General features: G+C 37.7%; 1 protein-coding gene across 2 annotated transcripts in view; it reads left to right on the plus strand.

Moving 5' to 3' along the window:
- MRPS9 (mitochondrial ribosomal protein S9) overlaps positions 1 to 15,532 on the plus strand; it is a 61,929-nt gene that overhangs the window by 35,784 nt on the left and 10,613 nt on the right. The window contains exons 5-6 of one of the 2 annotated variants that reach the window (XM_025869077.2): positions 6,454 to 6,533; positions 14,949 to 15,028. In XM_025869077.2, coding sequence (XP_025724862.1) covers positions 6,454 to 6,533; positions 14,949 to 15,028 — 160 coding nt within the window. The remainder of the gene's footprint in view (positions 1 to 6,453; positions 6,534 to 14,948; positions 15,029 to 15,532) is intronic. The other variant, XM_073897919.1, reaches the window with a different exon arrangement.

Consider the following 15,532-nt stretch of genomic DNA (forward strand, 5'->3'; position numbering starts at 1 on the left):
TTTTTTTTTTTTTTTTTTTTTTTTTTTTGGTCTCTTCATTTTCTTGACTGTTTTTCTACTTTTTCTCCAGTGTCCTTTATAATGTTTTTAATCTACTTTGGGTAATTTATAAGTCAGTCTACATTTCTCATGATTTTAGCTTTTTTCCTATTTCTTCCCCGAGTTTAATCAAGTTGTTTCATTTCTTTTAGTTTTTTGTCCATTATGAGCTTATATTTTGAAGATTTGATTCAGAGTGTTCTCTAGTAAACCCAAATGCTTGTTTGAAAATATTTAATTCAGTTTGGAGTGTTGCATTTCACTTTCCTTCTGTTTTGTCATTGGTTTTGGTAAGGATGAATTTTCTTTAGCTGAACATTTGGATTATTCTCATTTTCTGTTTTATTTTTGTAGCAGTCTTTAAAAAATAGATGGAAGTAGGCATCTGCATTTCTGTGGACAGAAGTGTCTTTTTTTTTTTTTAAGATTTACCTATTTATTTTAGAGAGCGAGCACAAGCAGAAGGGGCAGGGAGAGGGTGGGAGAGAACATATCAAGCAGACTGCGCTGAGCATGAAGCCCAACACGGGCTTGATCCCACGACTCTGAGACCACGGCCTGAGCTGAAACCAAGAGCTGGGCACCCAACCAGCTGCACCACCCAGGTGCCCTAGAAGTGTCCTGTTTCTTAATCCACTCAATGGAATTTAAAAAAAAAAATAGAGTGTATCCAGAACATGACAGAATTGGGTCAAGACTTAAAAGTTCATTATGATTTTGGAATTAAGAAATTTACATTCTAGAATGGAATTAAAGTGGCTAGTTGAAGGATAAATATAAAACTATCAAATAATGGATAATATTATGTCCTTAAGTCATAAAAAAATGAAAAGGACAAAGATCAATAAATTATCTATTTTAAAATTCAAAACTTCTCTTTGGAAAAAAGACAGTATAAATTTAAAAAGCAAGCAACAGGGGTACCTGGATGGCTCAGTCAGTTAAGCATCTGACAAAATAGGCAAAGGGGAAAATAGGCAATTCATAAATGAAAATACAAGTAACCAGTAAACATAGGAAATTATCAGATCAGAAACAATGTTTTATAAAACAATGATAGATCATTACACTTACCAGATTAGAAATTGTAAATATTATGTGTCAGCAAAAAGTTAGAAACCATCTAAACGTTTACCAATTAGGGTAGCTAACTAAACTGTCAGAGAATCCTACTGTGGAGTAATATGCTGATAATCAAGAGAGAGGTAGTTTCAGGGGTGCCTGAGTGGCTCAGTCTCGGTTAAGCGCCAGCTCTTGATTTTGGCTCAGGTCATGATTTCAGGGTTGTGAGATTGAGCCTTGCGTAGGGCTCCACACTGACACTGGAGCCTGCTTAAGATTCTCTCTCTCCCGCTCCCTCTGCCCTACTCCTCCCCCCTCATTCACACATACTCCCGTTCTCTGTCTCTCTCCCTCTCCCTCTCCCCTCCCTCTCTCAGTCCACAAAGAAAAAAAGAGAAAAAGGTAGTTCTAGTTGTATCAGTACAAATGAGACACACTGTTGGGTGAGAAAAGGAAGTGAAAATGGTGTAGTGTTGTCCTAGTCCATTCAGGTTACCATACTCTGGGTAGCTTACAAACCAAAGAAATTTATTTTTCCTAGTTCTGGAGGTAGGGAAGTCCAAAATCAAGACAGCAGGTGAGAGCCTGCTTCCTGGTTCATAGACCACTGTCTTTCCCTGTGTCCTCACGTGGCGAAGGGACCCAGGATCTCTGGGGTTCCTTCTGTGAGGGCACTCATCCTATTTATGAGGGCTTTGCCCGTATGACTGGATCACCTCCCAAAGGCCCCACACCAAAATACCAGCACATTGAAGGTTAGGTTCTGACATGAATTTGGGGGACAGGGAAGACAAATAGTCTATAGGAAGTATGTAGTATAAATACAGCTTAATACCATTTGTGTTTTTAAAAAACATGCAGACAGTCCTCTGTATTTCAGTAGGTAAACATAGATAAATGTACTGAAAGAGTCTAGAACAATCAACTTTTCAGCCTTGCCTCTGGCAAGGGAATTCTAATATTTAATCTTTATAAAAAGAATGAACAAAAGAAGTATTCAGAGGGAAATTTATAGCATTGTGAATGTGTATAGTAGAAAAGAAGATCTAAAATCACTTATCTAAGCTTCCATCTTAGGAAACTAGACAAAGAAGAGCAAATTAAATCCAAAATAAGTAGAAGAAAAAATGATAAAATTTATAGCAGAAGTCAGTGAAGTTGAAAACAGGAAATCAGTGGAGAAAATCAATAAAAACTGGTTCTTTGATAATTTTATATGTCAGTTTTTTCAACAAAATCGATGAGCCTCTAGTCAGGTTAACTGAAAGAAAGGAGTGTGGACACAGATTACTAGTACCAGAAATGAAAGAAAGGATACCGCTACAGATCCCAGGGACATTAAAAGGATAATCAAGGAATACTGTGAACAACTCTCTGCCTTCAGATACAATAACCTACAAGGAAATGGACCATTTCCTTGTAGGTTAGATACAATCTGCCAAAACTTACACCAGAAGTAGACAATTTGAATAGGCCTATATCAGTTAAAGAAATTGAATCAGTAGTTAATAACCCAGAAGACCTTGGGTTTGGCCATGGCTTTTTATATACAAACACCAAAAGAGAAGCTGGATTTCATTAAAATTCAAATTTTCTGCTGTGAGAAAGACACTGTCAAGAGAATGAAAAGACAAGTCACAGATTGTAGAAAATATTTGGAAAAGACATTTGATAAAGGACTGTTATCCAAAATACACAAGGAACTCTTAAACTCAACAGTAAGAAAACCAATGACCCAATTTAAAAATTGGCCAAAGTTCTTAATAGATACCACAGAAGATACATACATGGCAAACATATGACAAGGTGCTTCACATCAGGGAAATACCAATTAAAGCAACAGTGAGATATCACTCCATACCTGTTAGAATGGCCAAAATCCAGAACATTGACACCACCAAATTTTGCCAAGGACGATGAGCAACAGGAGCTCTTGGGAATACAAAAAAGATACAAGAGAGTTTGGCGGTTTCTTACAAAACTAAACATACTCTTCCCATATGATCCAGCATTTGTGTTCCTTGGTATTTATCAAGAGGGGTTGAACACTTAAGTCCACACAGAAACCTGCAGACAGATGTTTATAGGGGAGTAGGTGGAGCACAAGGGATCCTTAGGGCACTGAAATTACTCTGTATAGTATTATAGTGGTGGATCCAAACCCACCGGGTGTACAAGAGTGAACCCTAATGTTAACTATGGACTTAGTGTGATAATGCACCAGAGAGAGTAGGTTCATCGCTTGTAACAAAGGTGTCACACTGTTAGGGGATGTTTATAATGGAGGTGGCTATGCATATACGGGGCAAAGATGGTATATGGGAAATCTCTGTCTTCCTCTCAACTTTGCTGTGACCTGCTCTAAAGAAAAAGTTTGTTGAAAAAATAGTGAAAGAAGGGTATATTGCATAAAGTTGATTTTGTAGAAAACATAGTTAAATGAGGGGGCAATGTCAAGAACAACAAAAACTAGGAGCGCCTGGGTGGCTCAGTTGAGCGACTGCCTTCAGCTCAGGTCATGATCCCGGAGTCCTGGGATCGAGTCCCACATCGGGCTCCCAGCTCAGCGGGGAGCCTGCTTCTCCCTCTGACCCTCTCCCCTCTCATGCTGTTTCTCTCTCTCTCTCTTTCTCTCTCAAATAAATAAAATATATATAAAAAAAAACTAAAACAGATAAAACTTACAAAAATATGCAAGTTTTTATGTAGAAAATTATGAAACTTAAAGCTCATAGGTGAAAGCCTGAATAACTAGAAGAAAGATTTCATGTTCCTGTAAAGAAAGATACTGCAAAGTTATTTCCCTAAAAATCATTAACAAACATATAATTTTAATCAAAGTCCTGATAGGACTTTTGGGAGATATTTATAAACTTTATTTGAAAGAGTAAATGTGCAAGAAGCAGAAAAAAATTTTTAAAAAGAAGTAAGGATAATATAGCAACCTTACCCTACCCACTATCAAAATGCAGCAAAAGCTTATTTTAATCAAATGGTGGTAGTGGTGCAGTATTCTGACAGACACCTGTGGCCCAGATGAGAGTATTCAGCATTAGCATGTTTTTTATGCTTCATTTTGTGAATTCTAAAACAGTTTTCAGTTTTAGCAATTAGACAACAGGATTCATTTTACAGTTAATATAAACCATGATGACCAGCATTTTTTCCTTCCTTTGTATAAGATACATGATGGGACATCTTAAAATCTGTGACATCTTAGATTGAATGAAGTATTATGAAATCAAGTAGACACATACACCTCTGTATACTCATACTCACACATGAAATGAGACCCACCTCAGAAACCCCTCCCAACTTTTACAGTAGAGTCTTATTTGCAGCCATGATATTTGTCTTTCTTAGGCGCTTTCTGACTGACTGCTTTAACAACACAGTGCAAATGGATTGCATAGTGAAGTTACAAATATTGGAAAATATGCAGGATTTCATGAAATCTGTGAAAATGATGTTGGAGAAGTATTTAATTCATCCACAACCATTGGCATATAAGAATCTGGTTTTCTTTTTTAAGCTAAAATCCCTATCAAGACTTTCCTTCATAATTTATTATGAAATTTTGGTCTTTGTTTTAAATATATTCATTTAAAGTGGCCTATGGTTAATGTCAGTTATCCTCAGAAGCAGAAGTATTCTATTTATTGTACAGGTGGTATTTCAACACAAGAGCATAGTGGAGCACCTGGGTGGTTAAGTGTCGGACTCTTGGTTTTGGCTCAGTTCGTGATCTCAGGGTCATGAGATCGAGCCCCACTTTGGGCTCTGTGCTCAGTGTGGAGTCTGCTTGAGATTCTCTCTCCTTCTCCTTTTGCCTCTCCCCCTGCTCATGCTCACTCGAGTGCTCTCTCACACTCTCTCTAAAATTAATCTTTAAAAGAAGATTTACTCAACAGAAGAGTATAGTAACAAAAAAGTGATGGGATAAAGATTCTCTTTGCTGGACAAGGTAATAACTTGGATTTCTGCCTGATGAACATAATTCAGATAGATGGAATTTCTGAACATGAAAAAAAAAATTTTTTTTTTCAGAAGAAAATATAGGAAAATAGTTTTTAGAAAGCCTAAAGTCTTAAAGCATGTTCTCTCCATAGGAGTGATGTTGTCCCTGGGGGGCATAAATGGATTCATAGGAGATGAGAAATGTCTGAGCTGTTAGAGTGTTTACAGCCCTCCAAAGGGCCACCGGGTACATCAACAGATCACAGTATATTGGTGGTATTGAATTTTCATGGGGAGAGAGGCAATTAGGAAAAAGATGTCTAACAAGGCTCCTTAGTAGGGATGATAGTGAGAAACAGCCAATAAACCATGCCATAGAGGAAAGTGAGAGATTCTACAGTATACATATATTTTAAACTTCTTGACTATGAAGGACACTGTAAACCAAATTAAAAGATGGATGACACAGGATTTCAACACATTAAGGCTGTCTGTGTTTGTCTCACACACCCTCCCCATGGGGGGGAAAAAAAGATAAAGCACTTCATCCTTAAAAAAAAAAAAGAAAGATGCTTTCTCTAAAAAATAATTTTTTTAAAAGAAGTGACAGATTGGGAGAAAAGAGTTTTCAACTTCTATAATTGACAGAGGAGTATACCTTTAATGTATTGAAGTTCCCATAAATGGTTAACCGAGAAACAACTCAGTAGAAATAAGGGCAAAGGATGTGGAGTCAGGTTTGGTTTATTTACTACAGTGACTCCATTCCTCAGTTTGTTTGGTGTTTATTAGATGTGAATGACCATCTGTATTTCAAAAGGAATTACACATAACACTTTGTGGGGGCCCCTTCTGTTTTAGACGTTTAAACTCTCAGAGGTATGTCACCACAGAGTTGGAACAAGTAATGTGGAATGGAAAAATCCATTTAGTTTTTTTTCTTTGTTGTTTTATTATGCCTTTTCCTAATTTCCTGAATGTACGACGTTATTACTTTATCACTTTCCCTTTTTAAGAATATGGGAGCGTGTTGTATTTATAGCCAAACCTAGATTTTTTTGTTCCAACAAGATGATTTTTGCTATTTTATGTGTGTTTATTTAAAACAAGTTCTAGAAATTCTCATGATGAAATATACAGGAATATTTTATCAAGGATACAAACCTTGTTTTATGTTAATGAGTGTGGAATATTAAATATCCTAAATAGTTTGCATGCACGTTAAACATGCTGAACTAAATATTAAAATTCTAAATATTAATGCTGTTTTGTCATTTTTAAAAGTTAATCAGAATTGTAGACATGTCTCCTAACTTCAGTTAAACATAGCTATTTGGTCTCTCTCTGCATAAATTTTTATTTTTGTTTATTTGTTTTCATCTGGCTTTTTATTAGCAATCCAGTGGGGAGAAGATGGCCGTCCATTTCATTTTCTCTTTTATACTGGCAAGCAGTCGTATTATTCATTAATGCATGTAAGTATATTACATCGATGATTAATAATATGAACTGTAAGCTAAGTGACTGTACCAGAGATTTTGCTTGGCTTCAGGATTTACCTAGTATGTTTCATATTGAGCGAAACTAAGACCTCTAGAGGTAAGACAGTATGTCAAAAGACTGTATATATTATTAATTCATTTTTGCTAAAGGTTAATAAACATAGAATTTGTATCAGGATGGTTTGGCCTTCAAATGCTGGTTCTTAACAAATTGAGATCGTTTTAGGAGGTAAGTGCTCCACTCAGTAATAATGCACGTATGTGCAGAAGGTGAGGCGCGAAGCTGGAAAGGGGATGAGTATGTGCTGCTGCCAGGGGCTGTAAGGCATTGACCACAGAGAGAGTCAAAATGTCGTCTGTACTTTCTGTTTATTCATATACAGTTTTTGCCTTTCAGAGTAAGCAAGTGCAGCATCAGGAGTCTAGAATTTGTGCCTCCAAAAGACCTAAGAAATGGTGTTATTACACCGTGACTTGCATCTGTGTTTGAGTGTGCTGGGAACAGCTTTCTGTTGTTGGTTTAGAGCTGTGTTTGGTAGCGTGCAAATTTGGGGGTTCCCTAGGGTGCTATGAATAAAATGGCTAGATGCTAATACCCGGTTTTCGACAACAGGACCCGTGTTACCTTAAGAATGCGATGTCAAGTTTTATTTTCTTCACAGAATGATTTTTAAAAGTTGCAAAAACACTCACTGGGCTTCCGCATCCTCAGTCAGCTTTCAGGTTGCTTGAATCCCAGGCACACATTCACTCGGCTCTTTTAGAACTCTCTGGTGTTTATTTGTGCTCCACAGACCCAAAGGACAAAATCCCCACTTGTCAGGTACATTTATTTCTGGGGGAAAAAAAAGAAAACCTTCTTTTCGCTTTTTGTTGACCTTGGGCAAATGAGCTTCTTGCCCTGGCAGAAATGAAATGAATGATAAATGTAGAGTGTGTCTTTGCTGACTAATGGAGCTGCGGCTGGCGCTCCGCCGAGCTGCCCCCGCAGCCCGAGGCTGCCCGAGGACCCCTGCTGTTCATTTAAATAGGTATGTCAAATCTGCCTCCCAACGCCGCTGGTTTGATCTGTGGTAATATTTGTGAAGGTTCCATATGGACTTGAGCCCCCTGCAGTGCTAAGAAATAATGTACAACGCTTCATGGTGCAGACGCAAATTTTCTCTGAAAAGGGATGCAGTGCTGCGTTTTAGCTGTCGGAGGGGATGATGGAGCTGACGCGCTAGGCCTGTCAACTTGTTACACGGATGGGTTGCACGCAGCGAAGCTGTGGAAAATCTGTGCCTTTTAACTTTTCTACTTAATCACGGTTGTAGCATTGCCTTTAGACTGTATGCTACATTAATTCTCTTCCTGCCTTCTGCCTTTCATCCCGAGTTTCACGGAAAAAAGTAAAGCATGCAGGTCGTGTAGGGGAGCCTTACCAAACAGCTGTCAGCTGACACGCCATTTGCATTTGTTTGGGCTGAAACTGAGCAACCCAAGGGCAAGATGTTTTGTTGCATTCCATCAGAATGAAGAAATTACGCATTGTAGAGGGGCCTAACTTCGATTTGGGTTGGTTTCTGTGTTTTAGAAAGGTACTGCTCAAGAAACCGATCGGTTTCTCAGTGGATAAAATACTACTGTACTCTGACTGAAAATGTCAAATTACGTCTGATTAATTAAGGTTTGTTTTTTTCTTTTTGAGTAATATAGTTTCTGTTATGTAGAGCAGAGTTCTTTGGGCTTTTCTGTTTTAGTGAAACTCCAGTAATTTAGGGCAGTTTATTTTGTTGGGTGTTCTGACTCCCCAAGCAGTGTGGGGCTTCGCATTTGTTGTATTTCTCATCGGAACAGTTTACACGTATGAATTACAGCTCTTTTGGGTTAACTTGAGCATTTTAATTCAGATAATTAATAAAACCTTGTATTTGCAAAACTTCTTTTTATGGAATTTTAAAGTAAATTTATGCGTGGAGAAAAGGACAAATGCTTTCCTAAATATATGCCAATCAGCGCCCTGTATGGCCAGTGTTATTAATTAACAGCTGTAGTCCTACCAGCCTCATTTCCTAGATCATGCAGATGAGCTTCCTCCTAGAGGCTCTCTGTTACTTTGTTACTTTGAAATAGTATGTGACTAAATATCCACTGGTCAGCTTACAGAAGTGGTTTTGTAGGGAAGTCAGGCATTGGGTAAAAAGAAAAAGGATAAAACTTGAAACTGCTTCATGTGTTTGCTTGCTCCTTTGTTCTGCCTTCTCTTGGCTGGGGGGGTGGTCTGCCTTCTCTTGGCAGGGGGAGTGGGGGGTGTCAGATGCTATTCGTTCTGTAGGAGAGTGATCCCACTGCAGCAAGGAGTCAGCCCCCAAAGACTGTGGCAGGCCCTAAACACTTGGAAATGTATCTTTGTTCTTGCCATTTCTTTGATACAGTTTCTTACCATGTGACAGGGTAAAAAGACCATAAGCCAAACTAGGTTTTTATCATTAGCCAACTGTAATTTTGTCAGGCATGGCAGTCGTGGGCCAAGCTTTTTAACAAACAAAAAACCCCACAGATCTAGAGCATGTGTGCAGTTCTGCCCAGGAGACCTTTCTGACATCAATTAACCTTTTTATCTTCTGTAATAATGCCAGTTCCTCTTTTTAGTATTTGGTCACTGTTTGTATAATAGACTTATATATTACCTCACAGCAACTAATACAAGAGAGTCCCGATGTGGCTTACAGTTCAGGATAACATACAGTGTTTTAGTGAACACTGTTTCCAATTGGCCTGTCATCAGTCCATCCGGTCTTTGTGGAGAGGCAGGGAGGTTTTTGAGGGAAGATGAGGACAAGAAGAAAGAAGCAATTTATTGTTCCTGCCCAGAAGTGAAGTATGATAGGAAAGCGTAAAGTGGAGGAAATGTGCTGATCCGTGGTGGTCTCAGACTTTGTAAATGTGTTACTTTCCAAAGGTTGTTACCACCTTCCTTGGAACTCCCTTTTTCCTACGGATACGATAATATGTCCATGTCTTCAGGTTCCCGGGAAAGTCAATAAAAACCCACTGATTTTACACTGTAGTGAATATGGTGTGCATATGTAATGTAAAAAGTATAGGACAGTTTAAACAAGTAATGTCTTAAACAATAAAAAGTAGTTTAAGAAGAAATAAGAGACTTAAGGAGTTTCTCAAAGGATCGTTGAGTACTGAAAAGAGAGCTCCACGCTTGATGGCACTGGCTCATCTGTCTTTTCTCACCCAAAATGGATGGCTTTCCATTTCCTTAATAGCCATGTGACGAGGAGAACTTGTATACTTTTCAGACATGATTTAGAGTTTCAGTTTAGGGTTTCAGGAGCAGAAGGAACAAACAGAGGGAGAAAAAGAGAAGTTTCCTGAAACAACTGAGCCAAAGTATGAAGGAAAGGGAAGAATTTTTAAAGAGGATATATGTGTGCATGCAGAAAAGAAAATCCTATGCCATGGTACAACTGAGCTGTGAATAGCCTTGCTCTAGATGAGGAGAAAACCCAGTGTGCACAGTCAGGAGACAGGCCGGAAGGGTGGTCTGTGTGCCCTTGGGGCCTGGCAGCCTGGTGGGGGCCGGTCCAAGACCGGCCACGCTGGTGGTGGAAGAAGGCTGTGCCCATGAGCGAGACATTTACAACCTGGACAGCCATGGTTGAGTTTGGGCAGGGCCTCTAATTGTGGGAAAAATGTTAATTCAGGTTTATTTGTTAATATATACATGTTCTTGAAAAATTTTAAATTCACTCACTATAAGCGAATTGAAAATTATTTAAAATTCATTACAGGAGGTGATTATTTGACTCTGAAGTGGGAACCCTTTGTAAAATATTATTCATTAAGTCCGGGCATGTCTACTGCAGCCTTTCCCTAAGTGCTTGCTAAGAAACACAGGTTATAAAATATTCTTCATGAAAAAGGTTCTGCCACGAAGTGAGTTTGGCAGTGCCGCACATTGAGTCTTGGGAAACTCCACCAGGAGCCATGTGATAGCATGATAAAGTCCAGTGGTAAAGAAGCCTGTTGCAGTAACCCACTACTGCTCAAACATCGGGTCACGGAACCCTTTCTGCCCAGAGCCCCTTTTAACGTTCCATGAGACCAGAGCTTAGGAAAAAATCATTTATCAAACACTTTAGGCATTTGCTGACATTTTACACAATCTCCCTCACCCCAGTTTCTATGATATGGTTGTGCATCTCTTTTTAGATGCAGTTTTTACTGCACTGCGAATTGAGTCTCTTAAATCTATAAACCTCATTTATATTTTAGGACTCGTTTTACAGTAAACAATGGAATATTTTCAAAGTATTTCCGTGAATTGAAGGAATTACATGGCCACAGATGAAATCCCTACCCAAAGAAGTTTGAAATTAAGGAATAAGTAGATCATTATATATTATTTAAACTACTCTGCTGAAAATGGAAAAAAGTTAAAATTTGAAAGAAAACCAAGTAATTCTAATCCTGATAACTTATGCATAAATGGGATTCATTTGCCTTTTGAAAAAAGCCTGGCTTATTTAGAAAGTCTCTGATTTATTTTAAATGACTTAACCTTCTGTGTTCATAAAGCATGAGAACAACAGCCCTCGAAGTGACTTCACTATGTGAAGATCCCAGAGTCCAATGAGCAGAAGTCCTGGGGACTTAGTGCCACAGAATTCTTACGTAGTTTGCATTGTCTTTGTAACCTTGTGGTGAATATTTAAAACTTTTGATTTAGTGTCCTTATCTTTAAAAATGGAGTTAAAACAGTGACCCTTCTCACAGTGAGGTATTATGAAATAACTCCTTTAAAACTGTGCAAAGTGCTGATTTTTAAAAAGCTACAGAGTGGTGCTGACATCTCTCTGCATGCCCCTTTAAGGCAGCATATTGTATTCACAAAGTGTTAGCAAGGGTGTGTGATAGCAGTATGTTACTTAAAACATTAGATAAATAGCAGTAACCATGATAGATGAATTCTATGTTTATTTCATTTTATTTCATTGTATATGCCAGTAGCCAAATATTTGGGAAGATTGCTACTTAGGAAATCTGATTTTCTGTGACTTTTTTCTTTTTGACAGACATAGTTTAAGTCCATTACTATTCTGTTATTTAACTAGTATCTAAGATGACAGTTACTATTAGTTTATTAGTGTATGTTTTGGGTATCAAAATACAGTTGACTTTTCTGATACCACCCCCACAAGAAATTTTGTTTACCCTTCCGAAAATTGGAATTTCTACATGATTATTATAGCCAAAACAGATTTTAGAAGAATACTAAAAAATCATATTGCTCATGCTCTTGGAAGGGTTTAGTTTAAACGCATCCCTTTTCTGCAACCTGAGCATCTGGTATTTTCAAATTAGGCACCTTCTAAATTTGACTCATACATTATGGAAATCTGATGACACGAGGGGTGGATAGGCTTGCTTTGATTTTATGAAATATTAATCATAGCTGTGATTAATGATTCAGCATTTCACATCTGGGTTATTCCTGTCGTATTTGAAAATTATACTATTAAATACAGTATATAAACTTAGTGTAGGTGGGGTCACGCTAATTCTCTAGTGTCCTTTAAAAATTAAGTGGAAACTTAACAATATACCAGAAGCTACCAGTGATAATCTGTGATGTTGACAGTTCCTGGCATATTTTATACCCTCAGGGATTTTTTGATGCAGGTTAGTACACATCTCTTCAGGGAGCTGAAGCTATAGAATCTACTTTCCAGAGAGCTGTTGTCTCTAACTAACCAAGGTAGGATCTCTAGAGTGACTTTATTTATATAGAAGAGAAAGAATAAATAGAAATGGTACACCAGTAAAATTGTTTCAATTGTTAGACTCTTGAGTGCCATACCGCCCCCCTGCTGTTATTTCTTGACCATTACTGCAGGTCAGGTACTGCGCCAAATACTTGATGCATGTTTTCCTATTTAAAGAAATGTATGGGGTGGCTTAATGAGAATTACATAATTCGATGGATCACAACCATGAAAGTGTAAGCATCTGCCATAAATGAATAAAATTTACCATGTTTGAAATTTGACATGTACTATTCATGGGTGGTTTTCTCATAGTCCTCATTTTTTTTCTCATTATTTCGCTTGTACTACTTCTAAATGATTATGGAGCTAAATATAACCATGAAAGGTAATGACATAGTGAAAAAATTGTGAAGAAGAGTATGGACTTAAAAGTTGGTCCAGAGTCACTGGAAAATGATGATGACTTTAGCAGTCCACACATTGACTTGAAATTTGACTGTGAGGCAGGTCAATAATAATAATAATAGTTATTATTATTTCTAGTTGTCATAGTTATTCCAGAAACTAACAGCCTAACAAACAGGAGAAGGCATCTTATTACTGTTGTTGTTGTTCTCTTGGATTTGCATTTTTTTTAGCTGGATTTGAAAGATACAATATCTCTGACTTCCGTACCCTCAGAACGTCCAGACTCTGGAGCAGACCAGAGAGACTGATGCCATTCCTTCACCAGAGCCCCGAGGTGTAGCAGTGTGGCTAGGGCCAGCCTGCTGACAGCGGGGGGCCTGGTGCACAGAGAGATACCATGTGCGCTGTGTCTGTCTACTTTGTACAAGTGGGATGGGATTCGTCTTCTGGGTTCTTCTTTCTTCCTTTATTTTACCTATTCAGAGCATTTGAGAATTGCTTTCTAGAAACAGGTGCACAGAAATTGTTCTGATATGGTATCCAGGTGGGGTCACAATCCAGTATCTTAGCCTTTTAAAATGAGTTAAAAGTCAAATGAGACTTAACCAATTCTTGGGAGTTAAATTACACAGCCAGTCAAATGAGGCTTACCAATTCTTTGGAGATAAATTGTAGAATTTTAAGTTGAATAGCAGGTATATATACTACATGTGGATGGTTCACATTCATTTTTGCTTTCTTTGGGGGTAGATGGTTGTAGTACTGCTGCTACGGGCGATGGATTTGTGCTTTGGATATAGTTGTAGAGATTGTTATACTTAATGTGGACACTAGAATAGAATTAACTGAATTTGTCCCTTTGCTATATTATGTTGAACTAGACTCTTGATACTTCTAGTGTTTAGATCCAAACGTCAGTGTATGTAACTTAGGGTCATCATTAAAACAGATCAGTGGGCCCCACCCCAGAGGTTGCTCATCTGAAAGTCTGGGTTAGGGCCTGAGAAATTACAATTCTAACCAGTTCTATGCTTATGCTGCCGCTGCTGCCCTGGAAACTTACCTTTACAGTTACCAAACTGGTGATGGTTTCACTTTGTTTGACATCCTCATGTACACTGTTAATGTACGCACCCTGGTACAGACAGAAACCCATGCAAAGGGACACTTCCCCTTTTCTTAGAACAAACTCTGGCAGCAACCTCTGGCAGTTTAATCAGAGCCAACAAGAAGTTGCCCTTCCAAAATTTGAAATTATTAAGACTATTTGAGAGATGGATGAACATGTCTACAGTGACAAGTTGTGTCTTCATTATCTGACAGTAAGTAGCTGATGATATTGGAAGGTGTCATGATCAGCAAGAAAAAAAAATGTCATTTATATCATCTCTGGCTCATCCTTTGAAAATGTCTACTCATTAGGTATCAGTATGGTAGATTATGTTAAATTATAAGTGAATACACACATATTGGATGTGAGTCCTCAATGAAAATTTGTTCAGTCAAAAAACTGGGAGACAACTTGCATGATTCTACTTTTGTAAACTCATTTCCTGGAAAATGTATTTTATTGATACTATTCATTGCCAGATTATTGCTTTTTACAAGTTCTAACAAAATGGCAGTTTTCCCCCCGTTTACATTACAATTTAACAAGTGACACATTTACAGACTTTGTTGGAAAGTAAATTAATGGAAACAAATCAAATAATGAAACAAATATAATAGAAAACTGTTTAAGACATAGACTAACATGGTAAGGACTTAAATATGTAAATATTGAATATTAGATCAGTAGTTCAGCTGTAAATATCATAACTTTGCTGGTTAATTCCCTAAATTTAAAGTGCATATTGCTATATAAATTATGATTTCTTTATTTTTGTGGAATTTAAAGGAAAATCGTTTGTAGCTTTCTTTTGTGTTTTCCAACCTCACTAGAATTTTTTTAGAGTAAATTTCTTAGAGTTATTTGAAAATCAGTTAACATTTGCTATTATGTATGATACTAAATTCTCATTGAAATTACACTACCGTCCTTTAGTTTGAGTGAGAAATAGTATAATTAAAAAGTGTTTTCAGTGTTATTTGCTGTGCAGCTAGATTCTGTGAGGAGGTCCCTTCTGAAATGAGGGATGCTCACAGGGAAAATATGAAGTAGAAGTCATGATGTACCGTAGCTCTTATTTTAGCGTGTATATTTTATTTGCCACAGGAAGCATATGGAAAGCTACTAGAAGCAGAAAAGCATCAGAACCAGTTGCAAGCCAAAGGTTTATTTTCAGAAAAAACCAAGTAAGTTCTTCTCTCGCATTAAAATACATGCAAAATTTGAATGAAAAACATGCCACTTGTCATTGGTGGTGTTTAGGCATACTTAAAGCCTAGAAGTGTGTTCCCGATTTCAGCATCGATCATTAAAGTTAGGGGTCAAAATAACAGGCTGGTTTTTTGTTTGGGAGGAAGTAGATCTTACAGCTGTTATTTTTATCTTCATTCCAGATTTATGTATTAAATGGCACTTACTTTTGAAGAGGAGATCCTCAGCATTTTTGTTTATGTAGCTGTGTATTTACTGAAATACCAAAAACAATTCAGGCATGTAAATGTTAAGATTTGGACTTCCATTGGGCAAACAGTGATAGGTTAGATCTGTCAGCCCGGTGCTTCACTCCTTCTTATGCAGAAGACACAAGTCTTTGAGAATCCCTTGTTGAAGTCATACTTAACCACCGCTAGCTCTTTCTTTGGACTTGATTACTACTTTAGTCCTCTGGCAGGTCAACTTTGTGTCCATTG

This window comes from Callorhinus ursinus, unplaced genomic scaffold (assembly GCF_003265705.2).
Source record: "Callorhinus ursinus isolate GAN/ISIS: 27379988/994484 unplaced genomic scaffold, GSC_fseal_2.0 scaffold10, whole genome shotgun sequence".
In the NCBI taxonomy this organism is placed as follows: domain Eukaryota; kingdom Metazoa; phylum Chordata; class Mammalia; order Carnivora; family Otariidae; genus Callorhinus; species Callorhinus ursinus.